Source organism: Zootoca vivipara, chromosome 2, assembly GCF_965207765.1.
Source record: "Zootoca vivipara chromosome 2, rZooViv2.hap1.1, whole genome shotgun sequence".
In the NCBI taxonomy this organism is placed as follows: Eukaryota; Metazoa; Chordata; class Lepidosauria; order Squamata; family Lacertidae; genus Zootoca; species Zootoca vivipara.
In genome coordinates this window covers 107,348,939-107,368,283 of record NC_142584.1, presented here as the reverse complement: position 1 = coordinate 107,368,283, position 19,345 = coordinate 107,348,939, and the positions used below count along the sequence as shown (strand labels likewise).

The window sequence follows — 19,345 nt, the reverse complement described above, 5'->3', positions numbered from 1 at the left end:
TCGTAGGCTCGAGAGATCTCTGGGTCTGTTCCTTGCTAACCCCAAGTGCAAATGAAGCAATAGCAGTAGCAGCAGAGTCATTTTTGGCAGAAACAAGCAAGCTAGAGGCACCCTCCAAAGAAAAACAGAATCGCCTTGCAAGCCTCATCCTATGCTTGATTTTGCAGAGGAAGATGCCAATGTAATGTAATGAAACATCAGACTGTCAGACCATGTTGGGCTAAATCTCAGCCCTCATCCTTATTAGCCCACGAAATATATTCGTGTTGTTCTCTTTCCGATTTTGGAGCAAGAAGTTATCAGTCATTCTTGGTTCCTCAGTCGTGGTGGTATTAGTATTGACCTCAAAAGTCACCTGTGGAAAAGCCCTGTTGAATTTTGGTCACAGGAACACAAAATCAATCACAATGATTTTGATAATTGCAGGGGATGTCACCTGTGGAAAAGCCCTGTTGAATTTTGGTCACAGGAACACAAAATCAATCACAATGATTTTGATAATTGCAGGGGACATATAATCACCTCCCCAAAGTTGTGCACTTTCTCTGAGGGTACTTGCGCAGGTGCACAGCAGAAGAAAACATATTTGCAAAAGTTCAGCCTGAGCTATGTCATGCTTTCTAATTAAACAACTGACAGGACAGAAAACTTGGACTACTGTTTAGTGGAGGTGTTAGAAACTTTGACCCTCAAGACTTCTTTCATGAATATGTGGATTCCCTCTTTATTTTTCTTTGTGGTCCTCCTTCACCCTTGATGTGCCAGATTCTGGAGGGTGCTCAGCTCTCGAGGTCAAATGAGCCTTTAAAGGGGGGTGTCTGGTTTGCATGAGAATTGAAAAATTAACCCAGTGTTTCTCAAACAATGAGCTGGGACTGAATTGTCCCAGGCTCAGTTTTGGTATAGAAGCTTCCTCGATTGGCCTGTATGATGACTTCTACTTGGAGAGAGTGGGAGGAGCATATCCCAGTTAATTATTCTTGATCTCTCAATGGCTTTCAGTACCAAATGTGTTCTGCTGGAGCAGCTGTCCAAGTTTTTGGTGGGCAGCACTGCTCTGTGGTGGTTCAGGTCCTACCTGGATGGTTATTTTCAGAAGATGGTGCTTGGGACGTATTTTTGACCCTGTGTGTGGCCCTGTGGAGCCTCCAATGTGGGGTTCTACAGGATTCAAGTTGATCCCTTATGCCATGCAAAATGAACATGAAACCACTGAATGGGGTCATCCAGGGGCGTCTTTAGCAGATGCGGTGCCGGGCTGCAAATATCCGCTCAGTGTCCCCAAATTACCATAGATGGGGGGGATGAAGCTGCGCACTGCCAGCCATGGGGGGGGGTGCACAACTCTCCCCCATGCCGCTGCAGGAGAGCAATCCCCGCAGAGGCTTGGGAGGGAAGCTGCACGCCCGCCAGCCATATGGTTGACGGGGCGCAGCTGGCAGGTGTGCAGGGAAAGGGGAGGCCACTGGCAAAGCCGCACAGCTCTCCCACTCACTGGGGTGCCCCTGAGAGGCCTCAGTGTGTCAGCAATATGTTGATGACACACTACTTTACATCTGCAGGTGTGACAGAGGAAATGGTAGATCAATGTCTTGCTTAGCATTTGGCTGGATGAGAACCAATAAATTGAGGCTTAATCCAGACAAGACTGATGCACTGTTAGTGGGTAGTTCCCTAGATTGGATTCATGGGATGTGGCCTGTTCTCGATGGGGCTACACTCCATCTGAAGCAGCAGCTACATAGCTTGGAGTTACTTCTGGATCCATTATGGTTGCATGAGGCTGAAGGAACCTTAGTGGTGCAGAGTGCCTTCCACCAGCTTCTATCAGCTTCAGCTGGTGTCCCAGCTGCACTGCTACCTGGACGAAAATGTTAGGGCTTTAAACCTAAGACGCTGGCAAAGTAGCAAGGTCATGTGATTTAAGCTGTTAAGTCGTTAAGTTGTTAAGATGCTCAGTATATATAGAGTGTTTGTTTTGTTTGCCTGTGGGGTGTGGGGCAGTCATGTCTGACAGCTCTGGAGATGTTTTTGTTATCTCTCTGCAATAAAACTCTCTTCGAAAGTTGGGCTTCCATGGGTCGTTTCTGCTGCAAAGCTACAAAGTTTTACCACAACAAGAATCCAGCCACTGTGCTTAATGCTCTGCAAAGAGAACTGTTTCTGGTCTGTGCAGTGAAGCAGAAGTGTTTTACTGGAGCAGTACAGAAAAACTCTTAGGTTATGGACTGAGTTATGTTTTGGATTCTAATGTTGTGGACTCTCATGTTTTGATGGCTGTATCGTGTGCAGAGGCAGTGAAAGTGGCTTCGGATGTGAGAAGACCTGCTTGGTCTTCAGAGCGAGTGTGGTGTAGTGGTTAAGAGCGGTAGACTCCGCTCCTCCACATGCAGCTGCTGGGTGACCTTGGGCTAGTCACACTTCTCTGAAGTCTCTCAGCCCCACCTACCTCACTGGGTGTCTGTTGTGGGGGAGGAAGGGAAAGGAGAATGTTAGCCGCTTTGAGACTCCTTCGGGTAGTGATAAAGCGGGATATCAAATCCAAACTCTTCTTCTTCTTCTTGGTCATAAATCCAGCCATAAAAAAGGAGGAACCGAGAGAGCTGCGTGAGTGAAGGCTTACAGCTTTAATTAGCTGCAAAAGGCTAGTTTGATCTCCCATTGTGTTTTTTTTTGCTGATAAACACAAGACGGTGGCAGATTGCTAGTGAAGACACAGAGGAAAAAGGTTTAAAGGCTTCAGAGAAGGCTTGAAGCATCTGAAAAGTGAGTAAAGCAAATCCCAAGGGGGAAGAGAAGCGAGGGCACACAGAGGGGGTGGCAACAGACCCCAAGTATGGCAGCAGAAAATTTCCAGGTTCCCTTTCCAAAGCTAAACTCTGCTAATTATGTGCAGTGGTCTAAGAGGGCTCAAGTATGGTTGGAAGCCAAAGAAGTTTGGATGGACTATGTCCAGAGGCAAAAGCCATTTGTGGCTGTTGCAGCAGACGCGACAGCAGAGCAACAGGCTGCTGCACATGCTCAGAATAGAGAACATGATAAAATGGATACTAAAGCTAGATGCATGCTAATGGTATCGATAGATGACTCTCAACTGCCCCATGTGGAAGGCTTAAGGTCTGCATTTGAAATTTGGGAAGCCCTTAGGCGTATTCACCATAGAGCCACGCCCAGAGAGAAGGTGAATTCCCAGCATGGGGGAACTGGCAGGCAGAGCTGTAAGGAAGTCTCACAAGTGTCTGCTATGGCCAGCAAGTCGTGTTTTCATTGTGGCAGCAGATTTCATCTAATAGCAAAATGCCCAGAAAAGCAACAGGGGTTTCAGCAGCCCAAGGCCAGTTTCCAGAGCTACCGAGGAAGACGACGTGAGAACTACAAGAGTCAACGACCCAGAGGGGGACAAGGTGCTGATAAGGGACTGTTTGCAATGGCAGTGCAACAGAGCCCTAAAAGGAACCTACAAACCTTGAAATTGGTAATTGACAGTGGGGCTACACAGTTTAGTCCCGGCGACATCTTGTGGCAGTCTTAGGAACTGCAAGACTTTACCAGTTGCAAAAACTGTGACTATAGCAGACAATAGCAAACGAGAAACGAACCTTAAATGCACCATTTATGTTCATTGTTTGCAAACTAACCTTCCTGTTTTTGTTCTTCCAGGAATGATGAATGGACTTTTGAGTGTGTCATGCCTGGTAAAAAGTGGTTTTAAGGTTGAGTTTGAAAAAGATGTGTGCACTATTTCAAAACAGGGGAAGGAGTTAGTTAAAATTTCCTGTGAGGAAGGGCTTTTTGTTTTGGATGAAGAGCAGTTGGCAGCAGGCAGCTGTTCAACAGGTGAAGCACAAGCTAAATGTGTAAATAAGGCTCCTCATACAGGTTGTGCATATCTACTACACAGAAGGTTAGCTCATATATGCTTTAAGTATGTAAGCAAGATGCCAGATGCTGAGGGGTGTAACTTTATACCCTGTTCGAATTTTTTGGATTGTTGTGCTTGTAAACATACTAAGGTTGAGACATGTAACTACCCTAGATCTGATAGAGTAAGCAAGAAACCCTTTGAGCTTGTGCACACAGAGTTGTGTGGCCCCTTGCCAGTCAAGTCGCTTGGAGGTGCGAGGTTTATGCAAATTTTGGTGGATGATTTTTCAAGGGCCAGTTGGGTTTTCTTTCTGAAAGAAAAATCACAAACAGCATCAATCCTGATGGATTGGATTGAAGAAGTAGAGAGTAAATTTGACACTAGGGTGCACAAGATACAATCGGATCGTGGTGGAGAGTATGTGTGTTAAGATTCCTCCTAATGAGTAATTTAGTTAGCTCATTAGAGGCTTTGCCAAACATCACAGCAGTGCAGTCCGCTTCCTTAGTAGCTGCGGACCTTGGCAAAAATAGCAAAGTAAATCATCTTCTTGCTCTCTTCTTCTTGCGCAGCTGGAAGTGTGTGTGAATTACAAGAAGCAGCACACATAAATCACAAAGAATAGCGTCAGTCTTCTAAACTAAATGCTTTATTTACAGAGCAATAAACATCAGCCTCCCGGCGACAAACTCTCCATGTTGTCGGGGAAAACGAAACTGATTTACACACAGTCAGAGAGCAAAGAGTTGTAACATGATCCCCCTTTGCTCCCTCCTTCCCAGTGGTCAGGCAACACAGCAAAAAACACACAGACACAGACACAGGCTGCTTTTAACTCTTGCCAGCCTGAAACTCCTCACAATGTGAACCACACGCTAGCGACATGGTTAAAACGGAAAGGTATAGTCCATAGACTTACCAATCCTTATTCACCACAGGAGAACTCAGTTGCGGAAAGAAAATTCCGAACATTGCAAGAAGCCATTGCTGCTTTGCTGTTTGATTCTGGATTACCACAGCGTTTTGGGGCAGATGCGAATTATTCTTTTAATGGAGTGTACAACAGCACGGTAGGCAACACTCCTTACTTCATGTTGTTTGGTAAGAAACCAAAAATTGACCATCTAAGAGTTTTTGGATGTTGTGCTTATGTGCTGGTGCCTAGGGCACAACGCAAGAAAGGTGATCCCAGATCTAAAGAAATGATTTTCAAGCAAACACAAAAGGTTGGAGATTTGTAAATGTAGAAGGTAATCAAACAAAAATCACAATCAGCAGAAGTGCTGAATTTTGTGAACAAGATGGTTGGAATAGAATCCATGGAAATTCTGACATACTATTTGATGTGTCAAATGGAAAAGATCAGACACAGGCCCTAGGGCGAGAATCAGTTCCAGAACAGGTTGAGGAATCTGAGTCTGAGGACGAGGGTGAGAAACCTTCTAGTTCACACAAGTTTGAAAAGTCAGAATCATCTAGCCCAGTAGGTTCACCTGTACAGCAAGGGAGACATATAAAGTCAGAATCAGAAACTCCCTCAATTGCTAGTGGCAAACAGGTGACGACCAGTGATTCTGGGTCAGAGGGGGTAACTGATGGAGCATCGCAGGAGCTGCCAAGGCGTTCCAAGCATAGCAACAAAGGAAAACCTCCAGAAAGGTATCAAGCCATTAGTGTTTGGGTAGGGTTGGCGAATTGCGAACCTGAAAGTTTTGAGGAGGTTGCCCCTAGAAACAACAGTAGGGGAAATTCTCAGGGAAAATTGCTATCAGGAAAAATGACTGTGTCATACTAAGGTTTTTAATGTGTTTAAAACACCCCCACACCCCAAATATCTGAATTCATTGGCTCCTCAAGTGCACCACTGAAATGGGACTGGGGCCTACATTTTAGACAACACTAATTTTTCCTTTTCATCATTAGGTGCTCCTTTGTATTCAGATTAGGCCTCAGAACAATGATGTGGCATTTGGGAAGGAAGATACAAACCAGTAACCCAGCACTGGAAACCAAGATGGAGAAGATCTGCACAGCCACCATGTATTTCCCCTTGGTGCTCAAGTAGGTTGGCACGAAGGAGACCCAAACACTGCAAAATACTAGCATGCTGAAAGTGATAAACTTGGCTTCGTTGAAACCCCCAGGGAGCTTTCTGGCTAAGAATGCTACAGTAAAAGAGATGGCAGCCAGAAGTCCCATGTAGCCAAGGGCACAATAAAACATAGCGATGGACCCTTCATTGCATTGCAGTATTATCTGTCTGACCTGCGAATCCATGTCCAGTTCTGGGAATGGGGGAGATATTCTGATCCAGGCAATGCAGATGCCAAACTGAATGATGGAACAGAAGAGGACAATGGAGTTTGCCAAACCCTTTCCCACCCACTTCCGGATACTGTTCCCTGGCTTCGTGGCCATGAATGCCAAAACCACAGTTATAGTTTTGGCCAGCACAGAAGAGACGGCGACTGAGAAGATGATGCTGAAGAGGCTTTGGCGGAGAAGACAAGTGACCTTTTGAGGCTGGCCAATGAAAAGAAAAGAGGACAAAAAGCAAAGCAAAAGAGAAACGAGGAGGATGTAAGTGAGTGTTTGGTTGTTGGCTTTAACTAGTGGAGTGTCTTGGTTTTTAATGAAGATTCCCAAAACAGAACATGTGGTTAGGCAAAAAAATAGGGCAAAGAAAACCAAGGTTATCCCCAGTGGTTCCTCATAGGAGAGGAAGACTGTAGTCTTGAGGATACATTGATGTTTGTCATCGTTTGAGTATTGATCTTTTGGACAATCATGACAACGATCTGCATCTGAAAGAAATTAACAATTTAAGTACACTGCATCAATTGTCAAAAATTTTCCTTATTATCAAGATCTCCCTACATAAATGTGGCAGCTTGATTTGCTTTTGTGTGGTTTTACTCAACATTCTGCCTTTTACATCACATCCTGTGCAACATCTCAAACAAATCTAGAATGGGGGTAGGCTACTAGAACCTGTCAGATCTATAGAATGAGGAGCATAGCTGAACACCAGGAGAAACAGTTACTCATCGGGTAATGAGTTGATGTTGATCTGCATAAGGCCACAGCTAGTGCTTTGAATGAATTGGTTCAGCTGAACTAGTTCAAAAATATCTGAATAATACAGTTGTCATAATTGTGAGTGGATGAATGACACATTACGTTCATTCTAGGCTAGAACTTTGAACAATTTATAGTTCATCCAATTTATAGTTCATCCCACATTAAGTTCATCCTGTTCAACTCCCGCTGCCCCCATACTCTTAGCTTTCATTACACTTAGCTTTCATTAAAAGAAAGAAGTGTATTGGAAATCCCTTTAACAGTTTCCTGGCTGGTACATATTAAACAGGGTAAGCCATCTTGGCTGTGAGTCATGGAAGACCTTCTCTTTGTGAGCTAAACAAATTCTCTTGATCAGGCATCGGCAACGTTTTCTGCCCATGGGCCGGAGGATTCCCACGGACTATCGTCCACGGGCCAGACATGGGCCGCACTGGTGCAGAAGCGATTTCCGGTGCCACACTGCCCATGTCCGGAACACCAGAAATGGCTTCTGTGCATGTCTGTGGCTGCGCAGAAGCCATTTCTGATGCTGGCTGCCCATTTCCAAAATGTCTGCAGCGCCAGAAATCGCTTCTGCGGCTGCGTAGACGCGATTTCCGGCGCCACTCGGCGAGTCCCTGCGCCGCATTGCGTCGGTTTACCACAGCGCACAGGGGACTTGCCAAGCGGGTGGCTCAGTTCACGGGAGCCGGGGCCGGATAAATGGCCTCCATGGGCCGGAGGTTGCCGATGCCTGCTCTTGACTGAACATGAAGTGAACCAGCTCATTTTGGGGGGAAAGGATTAACTTGAACTGAAACAAGTTCCTTTTAAAAATGAACTTCTAAAGCACCGCCAAGAAATGTGATGCAGCGATGTCTAAATCGGAGCAGGAACAATGGGGGGGGGGGGAAATAAAAATAATTATTCAGCCAATGGTCTGGAAGACCCAGCCCACTGATGTGTTTTACTGAAATAGTGAAAAATGGAATAGTACTGGAGGCCAGCATTTTAATACCATTGTAACAACTCGGGATGAAGCATGATTGGACAGAAAAAGAAATGTGGCTGTGGCAAAATGGCCAAGAGGTATTTTTGTGCCATTGAAAGACTGCAGTCATAAAATCTGAAAAATAATAGGGGTGTACAACCCTATTATGGTCCATAGCCTTCACAGACCACATGCTGTTTAGTGGCTTGAATGGGTGAATGTGGTGCAACAGGGGCTTTCTGAGAGTCCCTAGCAGGGGAACAAGTTATAACTTCAGTCTCTTTGGGGCTACACTGCATTATTGCTCTGAAACTGATTCTCAAGAACTGAAGATTAAAAATGTAAAGGTGTTGTGAAAAATCAGCACCTTGGTGTTCTGGATCTCCGTTTTCCAAATCGTCCCAATTGTGCCAGAATTATTTTCTGGCCTAGCTTGACTATTTTCATTTTGAACCTCCTCCTCGGTCTCTCAGGGTCTGCTGTTCCTTCAAAATCATTTACCTGCATTGGTAGAAATGGTTCCTTCCACGCAAGGGTCACAATTATAACAGCAAATTGGCTGTCCTTCTGGCACCACCTTCCTGGATCCGGGTTGGCAGCTTTCTGTACAGGTAGAACGAGGCCTTGTCTGAAGGGCACCAAGAAAACAAAGAATGTTTCAGGAGTTTCTGCTTTGTCTGTAGGTACACTGTCTGTAGGTACACTGTAGAAAACCCTTCTACAGTGATGGACACCCAAACAAAATATATCAGAATATAAGAGAATGTGACATAATTCATTTTGAGTTTTTAAGGGGCTGCAAAATACTTGTTAAAAATGATCAGCGTAAGCGTAGGTAATTAAAAAGGAGGATTTATGCAAAAACAAACAGATAGCTCCAGAGAGTTCTAAAAAAGCTGCCAACATTATCACTCAAGATGACCCTTCTGAAGACTTCTTCCAGTTCCTACAGAATATATTGAACTTTCGCCCCTTACGTCTCTTGTTTTGCTTCCTGTCTAGCAGCCCTCCCATTCACCTACACCTCAGACTTATTGGATCAGCTCCAAACTCTTCCAGCTCCACAATACTGTCTCTATGTCTGTTTGCACCTGTTTGAGTTTCCTGAGAGCTTTGGCTGTGTCCCAGCCCGCTCTAAGTTGTTCCCTTGGCAACCGGCATTCCAATGTCCGGGGGAATCGGCACTGGCCACTGTTCCGTCTGCGTCAAATCTAAACCTCTCTGTTCTGCAGCCGGCTGTAAAGTTCCACTAGGAGCTGCCTCATTCCTGACAGCTGAGATGAGCTAATTTGTTCATTGTTCATTTGAACTGGAGATCTCCAGGATCACTGCTCACTTTCTTAACTACTATTATATCAGTTTGGGGGTGTTTTTTGTTTTGTTTTGTTTTGTTTTGTTTTGTTTTACAAAGGATATATTCCCCACCTGATTAAACCAGTTCGGCCACACTATTGCCTCCTCGTGAATAATCAGCTGTACACCTGAGGAGGCTTGTGTCTCCAGCTTGCCAACTTTCACCCGTGAAACAGTATTGTTAGGAAACACAACCACATTCACAATATCATAGCTGGCCACCAGCTCATCTTCATCAAAATATATTTCGTCCATGGTAGTGCTGTTAAAGCGGACAGTTCTCAGGAAATGGTGAAGCTTAAATGAGAGGCAGGGAGAGAAGGCCAACATTTGCGAAATGGGTAAAACAATTATATCCATTCCTCTTTTCATTTTCAGTCTTCAACCTTTCTATTCCCCCAACCCCTGCCCTGGAACCGATGCAGTATGGTGGTGGCCTCAGCTTGAATGTTGAAATCACCCAGAATTATTATACAGGGTTCCTTCAGAACCATGCTGAAAACTGTGCAAGAGAAGCTTTTGGGCAGATGAGTGGGTGGCACACCAACAGCGTCCCTGACCTGTCTCTCAAACTTGGCAGTAGATGCTGGGCCTCTACTCCCGTTCCAAGGCAGAGAGAGGTTTCCTGGTGAGGGAGAACAAACTCTCATGAACCATGACAACCTATCCTCCCCTCCCAGGTCTCAGTAATGCACCCCAGCTTGGTGCCCCCACCCTTCTTCTTCCCCTTTGACGCTCACTCGTAGCCGAGTAGGATTGTCTTTCATAAACATGGTTTTAACAGTGTGCCCATAAGTGACTGTGAAGGCCAATTCTGTATCCACACATCCTTCCACAATGGGGACATAGGTTTCTGGGTGGGAGTTGATCATGGTGAGGGTTTGCCGAGCGTGTCTTCCTCTTAGCACATTTCTCCCTTTTGTTTTGAGTCTGAGTGTCTTCAAAGCCCATGAGGGCTTTGGTAAAGGCTGTTCTCCAATTGGAGCACTCACAGGCCAGTGTTTCCCAGTTGTTGGTGTTTATACCTCCCCTTTGACCTTACCGCCTTGGGTGACCCTGCTGGGAGTATGGGACTCCCGACAGCTTCACTCACAAGGGTTGTAAGAACATGCAAGCCCGCTCACCACGGCAAGGTGATGATCCAGCAAATGAGGCCCTCACCCATAATTTAAAAATGAACAAGCAACTTGGTGTTCAGCAACACCACCACTGTGTTATTGGGCACAGGCAATGAGCACCATGGGGTCACAGGGAGTCAGATTTGAAGAAGAAGAGTTTGGATTTGATATCCCGCTTTATCACGACCCAAAGGAGTCTCCAAGCGGCTAACATTCTCCTTTCCCTTCCTCCCCCACAACAAAAACTCTGTGAGTTAAGTGAGGCTGAGAGACTTCAGAGAAGTGTGACTAGCCCAAGGTCACCCAGCAGCTGCATGTGGAGGAGCAGGGAAGCGAACCCGGTTCCCCAGATTACGAGTCCACCGCTCTTAACCACTACACCACACTGGCTCTCACTGGTACACTGTTTTCCCCTCCCTGCTTTTATCTTCACAGCAGCCCTATGCAGGTAGGTTAGGCTGTGCAATGGTGGCTCAGTGAACTTAAGTTGTGAAACAGCACACAGTTAGGGTAGGACTTTTCTTCTAGAAAGAAAAGGTGCTGGAACTGCGTACCCTAAAGTACCCCCAGGGGGAAAAAGAACCGAGTTAGGGTATTTTCAGCTTGTTTTTTTTTACAAAAACATGAAGGCTAGAAAATGTTTGTTTTTTAGTGTTTTACTGTAAAATATGAGGAGACGATGGGATGGGATGTTTAAAGCAAGAGAGAAGCTGCTTCCATGGGTTTCTACATGTTTATTTTTCTCTACAGGTGCCGCTGTGGTCTAAACCACAGAGCCTAGGGCTTGCCGATCAGAAGGTTGGTGGTTCAAATCCCCGTGATGGGATTTGAGCTCCCGTTGCTTGGTCCCTGCTCCTGCCAACCTAGCAGTGCCACATGCTGGCCACATGACCTGGAAGCTGCATGCCAGCTCCCTTGGCCAGTAAAGCAAGATGAGTGCTGCAACCCCAGAGTCGTCCGCCACTGGACCTAACGGTCAGGGGTCCTTTTACCTTTTACACAACCTGTGAATGCTACATTCTAGTGATGTATATTGCTTTTCTGTCCAGGAGCTCAGAGATGTGCACATTGCCCTCCCCTTCCCCGCTTTTTCTTTCTTTCTCCACAACAACCCTGTGAGGTAGATGGAACTAAGTTATTATATGTACATAAGCAGGAGTTGTTGCCTGCCTTTCAACACTTTAAACAGCCATGTCTTCTCCTAAAAAATCCCGTGAACTGTGGTTTGTTAAGGAGAGTTGTTAGGAGACCTCTATTGTGGCGCTGTGGTTAAACCACTGAGCCTAGGGCTTGCTGATCAGAAGGTCGGCGGTTCGAATCCCTGTGACGGGGTGAGCTCCCGTTGCTTGGTCCCAGCTCCTGCCAACCTAGCAGTTTGAAAGCATGTCAAAATGCAAGTAGATAAATAGGAACCGCTACAGCGGGAAGGTAAACGGCGTTTCCATGTGCTGCTCTGGTTTGCCAGAAGCGGCTTTGTCATGCTGGCCACATGACCTGGAAGCTATACACCGGCTCCCTCGGCCAATAATGCGAGATGAGCGCGCAACCCCAGAGTCAGTCACGACTGGACCTAATGGTCAGGGGTCCCTTTACCTATTCCTCTCACAGAGCTACAGTTCTCAGACTGTTTTAACAATTTATCCCTCTGCTGAGGGAATTCTGCAAATTGTAGCCTTGTGAGGGGCTATAGGGGTCTTCTAACAACCCTCAGCACCTCTAAAAAACTACAGTTCCCATGATTCATTGAGGGAAGCCATGACTGTTAAAGTGGCACAGGGAGTGCTTTAAATCTACGGTACACAAATGGCCCAAATGGTGTGTGACAACAACAAACATGTTCTTGCTATTTCAGTTGTGATTTCAATGAATCTCTCCCACTCTTACCTGCCATGGCTCTACACTCAGAAGGCCCGGTATACCTTCTTTTGCAGTCATCATGTGGTGAGATACAGGTGCGATCAGAGCATGTAAGGCATGTGCCACGACATAGACAGCATTATAAATATTGTAGCTCTCAGCAGACATATCTATCCCACCCTCGGGGAGGTTTCCCCTCCACATGCACCTTTCCCAAGTTTTCCTTGACCATCTGTGGTGGGTATGAGAGCACTCAAATATGTCTGGCCAAACGCTATCAAGGAAAACCCAATCTTCCGTCAAGAAAAGCTTCTGGGATTTTACCCTCTTGTCCGTTTGAAAGACAAATGACAAAGCGCCATGGAAGAACGTCATATCCCAGTATGTGAAAGATGTGCTTAAGGTGAAGCCCCACAGTGCTGTGGAAACCCAAACTTTCCCTACAGTGGCATGGCTTTGACTTTCGACTTCCTTCAGCCCCAGTGGCATCAGCAACATTGATTCGGAATCGCCGTAATAAATGATCACGTTGGCTTTCCTCTGAGTCAGATGTGCTACACAACTTAAAAGTATGTCTTTTGGAACATTCATGTCAACAGAAAATATCCGCGGGATTGCATATGTGAAGGCTACACAAATAGCACTCCCAAAGACCGCAGCCTTCATGGTCTTCACAAACTGATCTCCGCCATCATTGTCTGGGGCAATGAGACCGACCCACGTCCACCTGAAATGCAGCAGCAATTTCACTATCCCCTTGTACTGTGGAGCTTCCTTGGGGCTCATCCAGAAGGAAGAGGGGAAATGAATTTCATCACTCAGAATATTATTGACAAAACCGTAAGTCAGCTAGTAAGGAAAGGAAATAATGTTTAGTTTTGGAAATAACATTGCTAGCCAACAATGGCTTCTGCTTAACAACACAATCTCACACATGTCTGTCTACTCAGATGTAAAGTCCCACTGAGTTCAATTGGACTGACTCCCAGGAAAATGGGTATAGGATTGTTGATGTTTCTTTACCATCAATATACATTTGGTTCCCCTACAGAACTGCCTCTAGTGACAAATAATCCACTTTTAGAGTACAACATAGCGGCATCTGGGCTGTGTACAAACTTTTTCAAACTGACCGAAGCTTGCTGCATTTTCCACTTGAATATTGTTTTCATTTCCCACAATCGGCCTTCATTTTACAATGCTGATAGAAATTTCCAATTTTCTCAACTTTTATTGGAGTTGGGCATTTTATCCTCCTGACACAATCCTGCAAACTCAGTGGTGCTTGCTTACTTCTGACTGGCTATATTGATGTTCTAATTTTATTTATTTCCTGTTCTTCATCATAATATTCCAGAGCAAGTTTAAACAATTTAAAAGACTAATAATAATAATAATAATAATAATAATAATAATAATATATATTAATTTATTATTTATACCCCACCCATCTGCCTGGGTTTCCCTAGCCACTCTGGGCGGCTTCCAACAAAAGTTTTAAAATACATTAAAACATCAGTCATTTAAAAACTTCCCTAAACAGGGCTGCCTTCAGAAGTCTTCTAAAAGTCAGATAGTTGTTAATTTTAAAGCAGTTTAAAAGCAGTCCAACACATTGTCGGTTAACACAATATCTTTCCAGCCAGCTGCAATACAAGCTTCAGATTTTAGTTGGAAATGCAAGCCATCTTGGAAAGAACTACCACTTTCAAAACTGCTATGCTGAAATTGGAAAGTCATCAAAAAAGGAGAGCAATATCCAGCCTCTGCTTGATTATGTTCCTCATTCTCAGAGTTCCTCTACGCTAATCTGTCTCAAATGGGAAAGACTCCTTACCACATCATTCACTTGCCCAAGGAGGAAAAGTTGGTCAATTACTTGCTGCTCTAGCATGTGACATCATTATTCCTGTTCTGAAGAACAGACTCATAGCTATGATTTCTTGGGTTCACACTCCAGTATACCACTGCTGCTCACCCCATCTTGCCATTTTCTCCCAAGCCCAATCTGAGAATAAAGTTAAACACTCTTCATTCCCCGTGACCCCACTTTCAATTGCAAAAGTTCAAGATCCTGAACTTCGAGCTTGAGCTCAGCCCAATTCCCATTGCTCTCCATACCTGAGGGACCTTGTAAACATCTAGCATGGTTGCCACCTGGAAAAAGGTTTCAAAGTCCCCTCCTTGAATAACAGCCAGGAGTTTTCCTTGCCTCCCACACTTGAAATTAGGGACCATCCAATGTGCGGTAGAGAACAGGTCTATGGTGGCTTCATAAGTATTCCTGACGCTGAAGCAGTTTTCATAGATGCTGTAGCCAAGGGTTATGTTGGGTAAGAGCTCTGGATTTTCATTGATCTCTTTAATGGCAAACAGGATGGCCAGGACGTGCTGGTAGTTGGTCTGCAATATCCTGGAATGAAAACCAAATGGCATATCAACTGGTAAAATGGTATGTTCTAGTCCTGCTCCACCCCCCTCCAAAAAAAAAGCCAGTGACTATGAGTGACCTTTTGTGGGAATGGTGACATTTTGATTACATAAAGATTAACACTCAGAGAATGAGTTCCTTATGATGTAAAATTGCATATTACAGTAGAAAAAAGGTGGATCTGCTCCCCACTCAGAATTGGAACTTTTATATAACTGATGGAGAGGGACATATTGAGTTACTCACACCAACAATTGTGTGAAACAGCATCTCTCATATCTCACCAAAGCAGGGACAGTATTTTGCCAAGAATAAGTTTGGAAAACCCAGGTTTGTGCCCAGAAAGTAGAGAGCACTGGAGCATACTTCCTTCATATTTCCATATGAATGCTCCACTCGTGACCTTTCATATTGCTCTTCAAAACCGAGGCGCTTAAGAATCTACTGCTGATTCTGAATGAAAACTGCAGCAGGCAGGGAAGACTGGAATTGACTGGAAACAAATTATGTATTTATTTTTAAATTTATTTATTTGGTTTTTCAGCTAAAAAATTTCCAGTCACATATCCAACATACAAAATAAAAACAAGACTCCACGGGATCTCTTGGGCTTCCCTCCTCCCCTTTGTAGGTCCTAATGTTAATCATCTCCTTCTGCATCTTTTATTATAATCCATACCTTTCACCTCTCAATTGAGTCCAAAATTCACCATTAAACTACAAGTGATATTCCAATCCTACTAACGATTTTAACTGCTTATGGTCCTTAAGATAAGTTGTAAATTTTCCCCATTCCTTATTTAAATTTTAGTCTTCCTGATTTCTGATTCTTCCGGTCATTTTAGCCATTTCGGCATAATCTATCAAGTTGATCTGCTGTTCTTCTCTGGTAGGGACTTTATCTCCTTTCCATCTCTGGAAACAATTTAAAGCTAACAGCAAGTAACACTTACGGGATGAAGTCGTGGACAGGGTCAGACTTGAAGCCATGTGTTGGAAACAGAGCTGTCCTCACAGGTATAACTCCAGCCATGAAGTAATCTTCTGGACTGTAATAATTATTTGGAGGTGTTCGTAGGAATGAGAGGTCTACATCTTCAGACTCGACTACCCCCCAAAAACAATGAAACAATATTAGCAGCAGGGTCATTTTAGGTACAAACAAACAAGTCCTTCACTTGGCTTTATTGTATATCCAGAAAGTGCACTGGCAGAGAGATACAACAGCCTTGCAAGCCTCATTCTGTGTCTGACTTCAGAGAGGAGGAGCTTGGCCTCGGTGCTAAAGAAGAGGCAATCAAACATCCAACTGGCAGACCGGCTCTGATGGCCAGAACCCCAACCCTCATCCTTATTAGCTCAGTATATTTGTATTGCTGCTGCTCTCTTTCCATGTTTGCTGCAAAAAAAGGATCAGTGGTTTTGAGTTCCAATATTATTATTACTATTATTACTGATTTCAAAAGGGACCTCTAAAAAATAAAACCCTATGGGATGTTGGTCCCAGGAACACGAATCAATCACAATGATATTAATAATTGCAGGGGACATAAAAACATCTCTTTGTCGCATATGCACAGGAGAATACATGTTTGCAAACATTTATGCCACACTTTCTTCTGGGACAACTGAAAGGACAGTATAATAATAATAATAATTTGTTGTTGTTTAGTCGTGTAGTCGTGTCCGACTCTTCGTGACCCCATGGACCATAGCATGCCAGGCACTCCTGTCTTGCACCGCCTCCCGCAGTTTGGTCAGACTCATGTTGGTAGCTTCGAGAACACTGTCCAACCATCTCGTCCTCTGTCGTCCCCTTCTCCTAGTGCCCTCCATCTTTCCCAACATCAGGGTCTTTTCCAGGGAGTCTTCTCTTCTCATGATGTGGCCAAAGTATTGGAGCCTCAGCTTCACGATCTGTCCTTCCAGTGAGCAATAATAATAATAATAATAATAATAATAATAATAATAATAATAATGCCCTTATTGTCAATGTACAACCTGTATACAATGAAATTAATGGATTCTCTCCCCCCCCCCAAAAAAAGCACTCAGTCTCATTGCACTCTGTGTGCTTGTCACACAGTGAACTTGGATTAAAGTTTAGTGGAAGTGTAAGATATATGTGACCCTACAGATGTTGCTAAGGGACGCGGGTGGCGCTGTGGGTTAAACCACAGAGCCTAGGGCTTGCCAATCAGAAGGTTGGCAGTTCAAAACCGCCGCGACGGGGTGAGCTCCCATTGCTCAGTCCCTGCTCCTGCCAATTCTAGCAGTTCGAAAGCACGTCAAAGTGCAAGTAGATAAATAGGTACCACTACAGCGGGAAGGTAAACGGCGTTTCCGTGTGCTGCTCTGGCTTCACCAGAAGCGGTTTAGTCATGCTGGCCACTTGACCAGGAAAGCTGTCTGTGGACAAACACCAGCTCCCTCGGCCTGAAACATAGATGAACGCCGCAACCCCAGAGTCGGTCACGACTGGACCTAATGGTCAGGGGTCCCTTTACCTTTTTATTAAACATTAAAAGCTTCCCTAAACAGGGCTGCCTTCAGAATAATAATCTATATATCTATAAAAGTTCCCACTGTGTGTGTGGAGGTCACAGCCTTGCTCCGTAACCGCTGAACCAAATTGCATCAAATTAGGACAAAGTGTACATTGCTAGGGATCTGGCATATTTTTTTTTTCAAAAAATGACACCTTTCACACCTAAAATAATGATTAAATGCAAAAACATCACCAGCAGAAGATCTGAAGACTCCAGCAGCATCCAATAGAAAGGCAGATCGCATGCTGCTGCCTCCAAAGCCGCTCCACCAGATGACATCACAAAATTCCACAGCAACCAACTGAAAAGAGGCCTTTTGCAGCAACAAGGTCCAACATTGCCCAGTAGACTGAATAGGTCGCAGCAGACTAGGCCACTTTCCACCCTAGGCCAAGTGGAGGTAGGGGCCTGCCTGGGGGGGTGGGGGTAAAAGGGGGCAGGGGTAGGTAATGGGTCAGAACAGGGGGGGGGAGAGAGACAGGGATGAAACTTGCCCTCTCCACAGTATCTTGCCTCGGCTTTGCAGACTAGGCCACTTTCCATACTAGGCCAAGTGGAGGTAAGGGCCTGCCTAGGTGGGGGCTGGGGGGGGGCCGAATAGGTCATAGGTTGGGACAGGGTGGGCCCAATCACAGGGATGAACTGGGGGATGGGGGGAGGAGGGACAGAACAGGGTGGGGGGAGACACAGGGATGTGCCTATGTAAACATAACACACGAAAAACAGGGGGACTCTGAAGGTGAGGGGAGTCTGAAATGGGACTCTGAGGCTCCATTTAACAAACTGAGCCACCGCAACGCGTGACAGGGCCATCTAATAATAATAATAATAATAATAATAATAATAATAATGCTCTACCATGTTCAGGGCTCAAACGAGAACCTTCTGTGTAAAACCTAATCTGACCATAACTGTAAGCCTCATTTGCAGCCGCATTGATGTTAGTATGTCTGCCCTAAACTCTTACAAGCAGGTTAGTCCCATCAGGTCAATCCATAGTACTAATATTAATCACAGTTCGCATGGTGTGTGCTCTCACTATTCCTTCTTTCTGTCATTCAATAAAATGTTTAAATAGTCTGGGAGTCGCCTTTTTTCGAACTGCTTAGCCCATATTTCTCAACTTGCAATCCTGCTTTGAGCTTTGTCAACTCACAAATTTAAAAGAAATGCTACTGTTTGGTAAGGAGCCAGCAATATAAACTGGCTATTCTGGAGCTGATACAATTTCCTCACAACTCTGCAGAACAAAAACCTTGACCTGAATGTATTACTGGCCTAGCCACATAATTTAGAACAGTATCAATTGTCCCAGAAAACAGCTTCTTCAAAGGTGTTTGCCTTCCATTCTATTATTTCTTTGAGATCCAGAATCAATTTAAACAGGTTTGAATTCACTTAAGCCTCATAGCTTTCATCTAAACCCCTGAGGAATTGATCAACCACAGGAAGTGTGCCTTTGTGCATCATTTCTGATTAACCTGCCACAAAGGTTGGTAACGCGGACGGCGTTGTGGTCTAAACCACTGAACCTAGGGCTTGCCGATCGGAAAGTCAGCAGTTCAAATCCCCACAACGGGGTGAGCTCCCGTTGCTCGGTCCCAGCTCCTGCAGCCGAAGCCTTCAGCTATGGGCGCTGCCGCTGCCGCCGTCGCCCGCCCGCCCACTCGCTCGCTCACCAAGGAGCCCCCATTGTCCCCTCCACAGGCGGGAGGAGCGCGAGCCAAAAGGAGAGCTCAGCGCCCTCCCACCCACGGAGGGGACGCTGTGAGCTCCCCAGCGGCTGCAGTGGGCAAGCGGCGGCAGCGCCCGCAGCTGAAGCCTTCAGCTATGGGCGCTGCTGCCACCGCTGCCACTCACTCGCCGCCGCTGCCGCCACTGAGGAGCTCAAAGCGTCCCCTCCACAGGCGGGAGGGCGCCGAGCTCCCCCCTTGGCCCGCGCTCCTCCCGCCAATGGAGGGGACGCAGGGGCATCAGCGGTGTGCGTGCGTGCGTCATGACGCATGCGCACGGGGGGCGCCAGAAGGTGTTTTTGTCTAGGGCGCAAAAAGCCTTAGCACCACTCCTGGCCGCAACCCCAGAGTTGTTCATGACTGGACTTAACTGTCAGGGGCCCTT

The 19,345-nt window shown here is 45.4% G+C and overlaps 1 protein-coding gene across 1 annotated transcript; it reads right to left on the bottom strand.

The window, feature by feature from the left end:
• Positions 1–5,764: 5,764 nt before the first annotated feature.
• Positions 5,765–18,920, bottom strand: LOC118080132 (vomeronasal type-2 receptor 26-like). Its single transcript, XM_088662472.1, has 7 exons — positions 18,907–18,920; positions 15,632–15,727; positions 14,369–14,660; positions 12,275–13,096; positions 9,345–9,569; positions 8,421–8,547; positions 5,765–6,669 (listed from the first exon to the last, which is right to left on the bottom strand). Exons 1-7 carry the CDS (start codon positions 18,918–18,920, stop codon positions 5,765–5,767), a joined length of 2,481 nt encoding a protein of 826 aa, XP_088518598.1.
• Between the last annotated feature and the right edge of the window lie 425 nt (positions 18,921–19,345).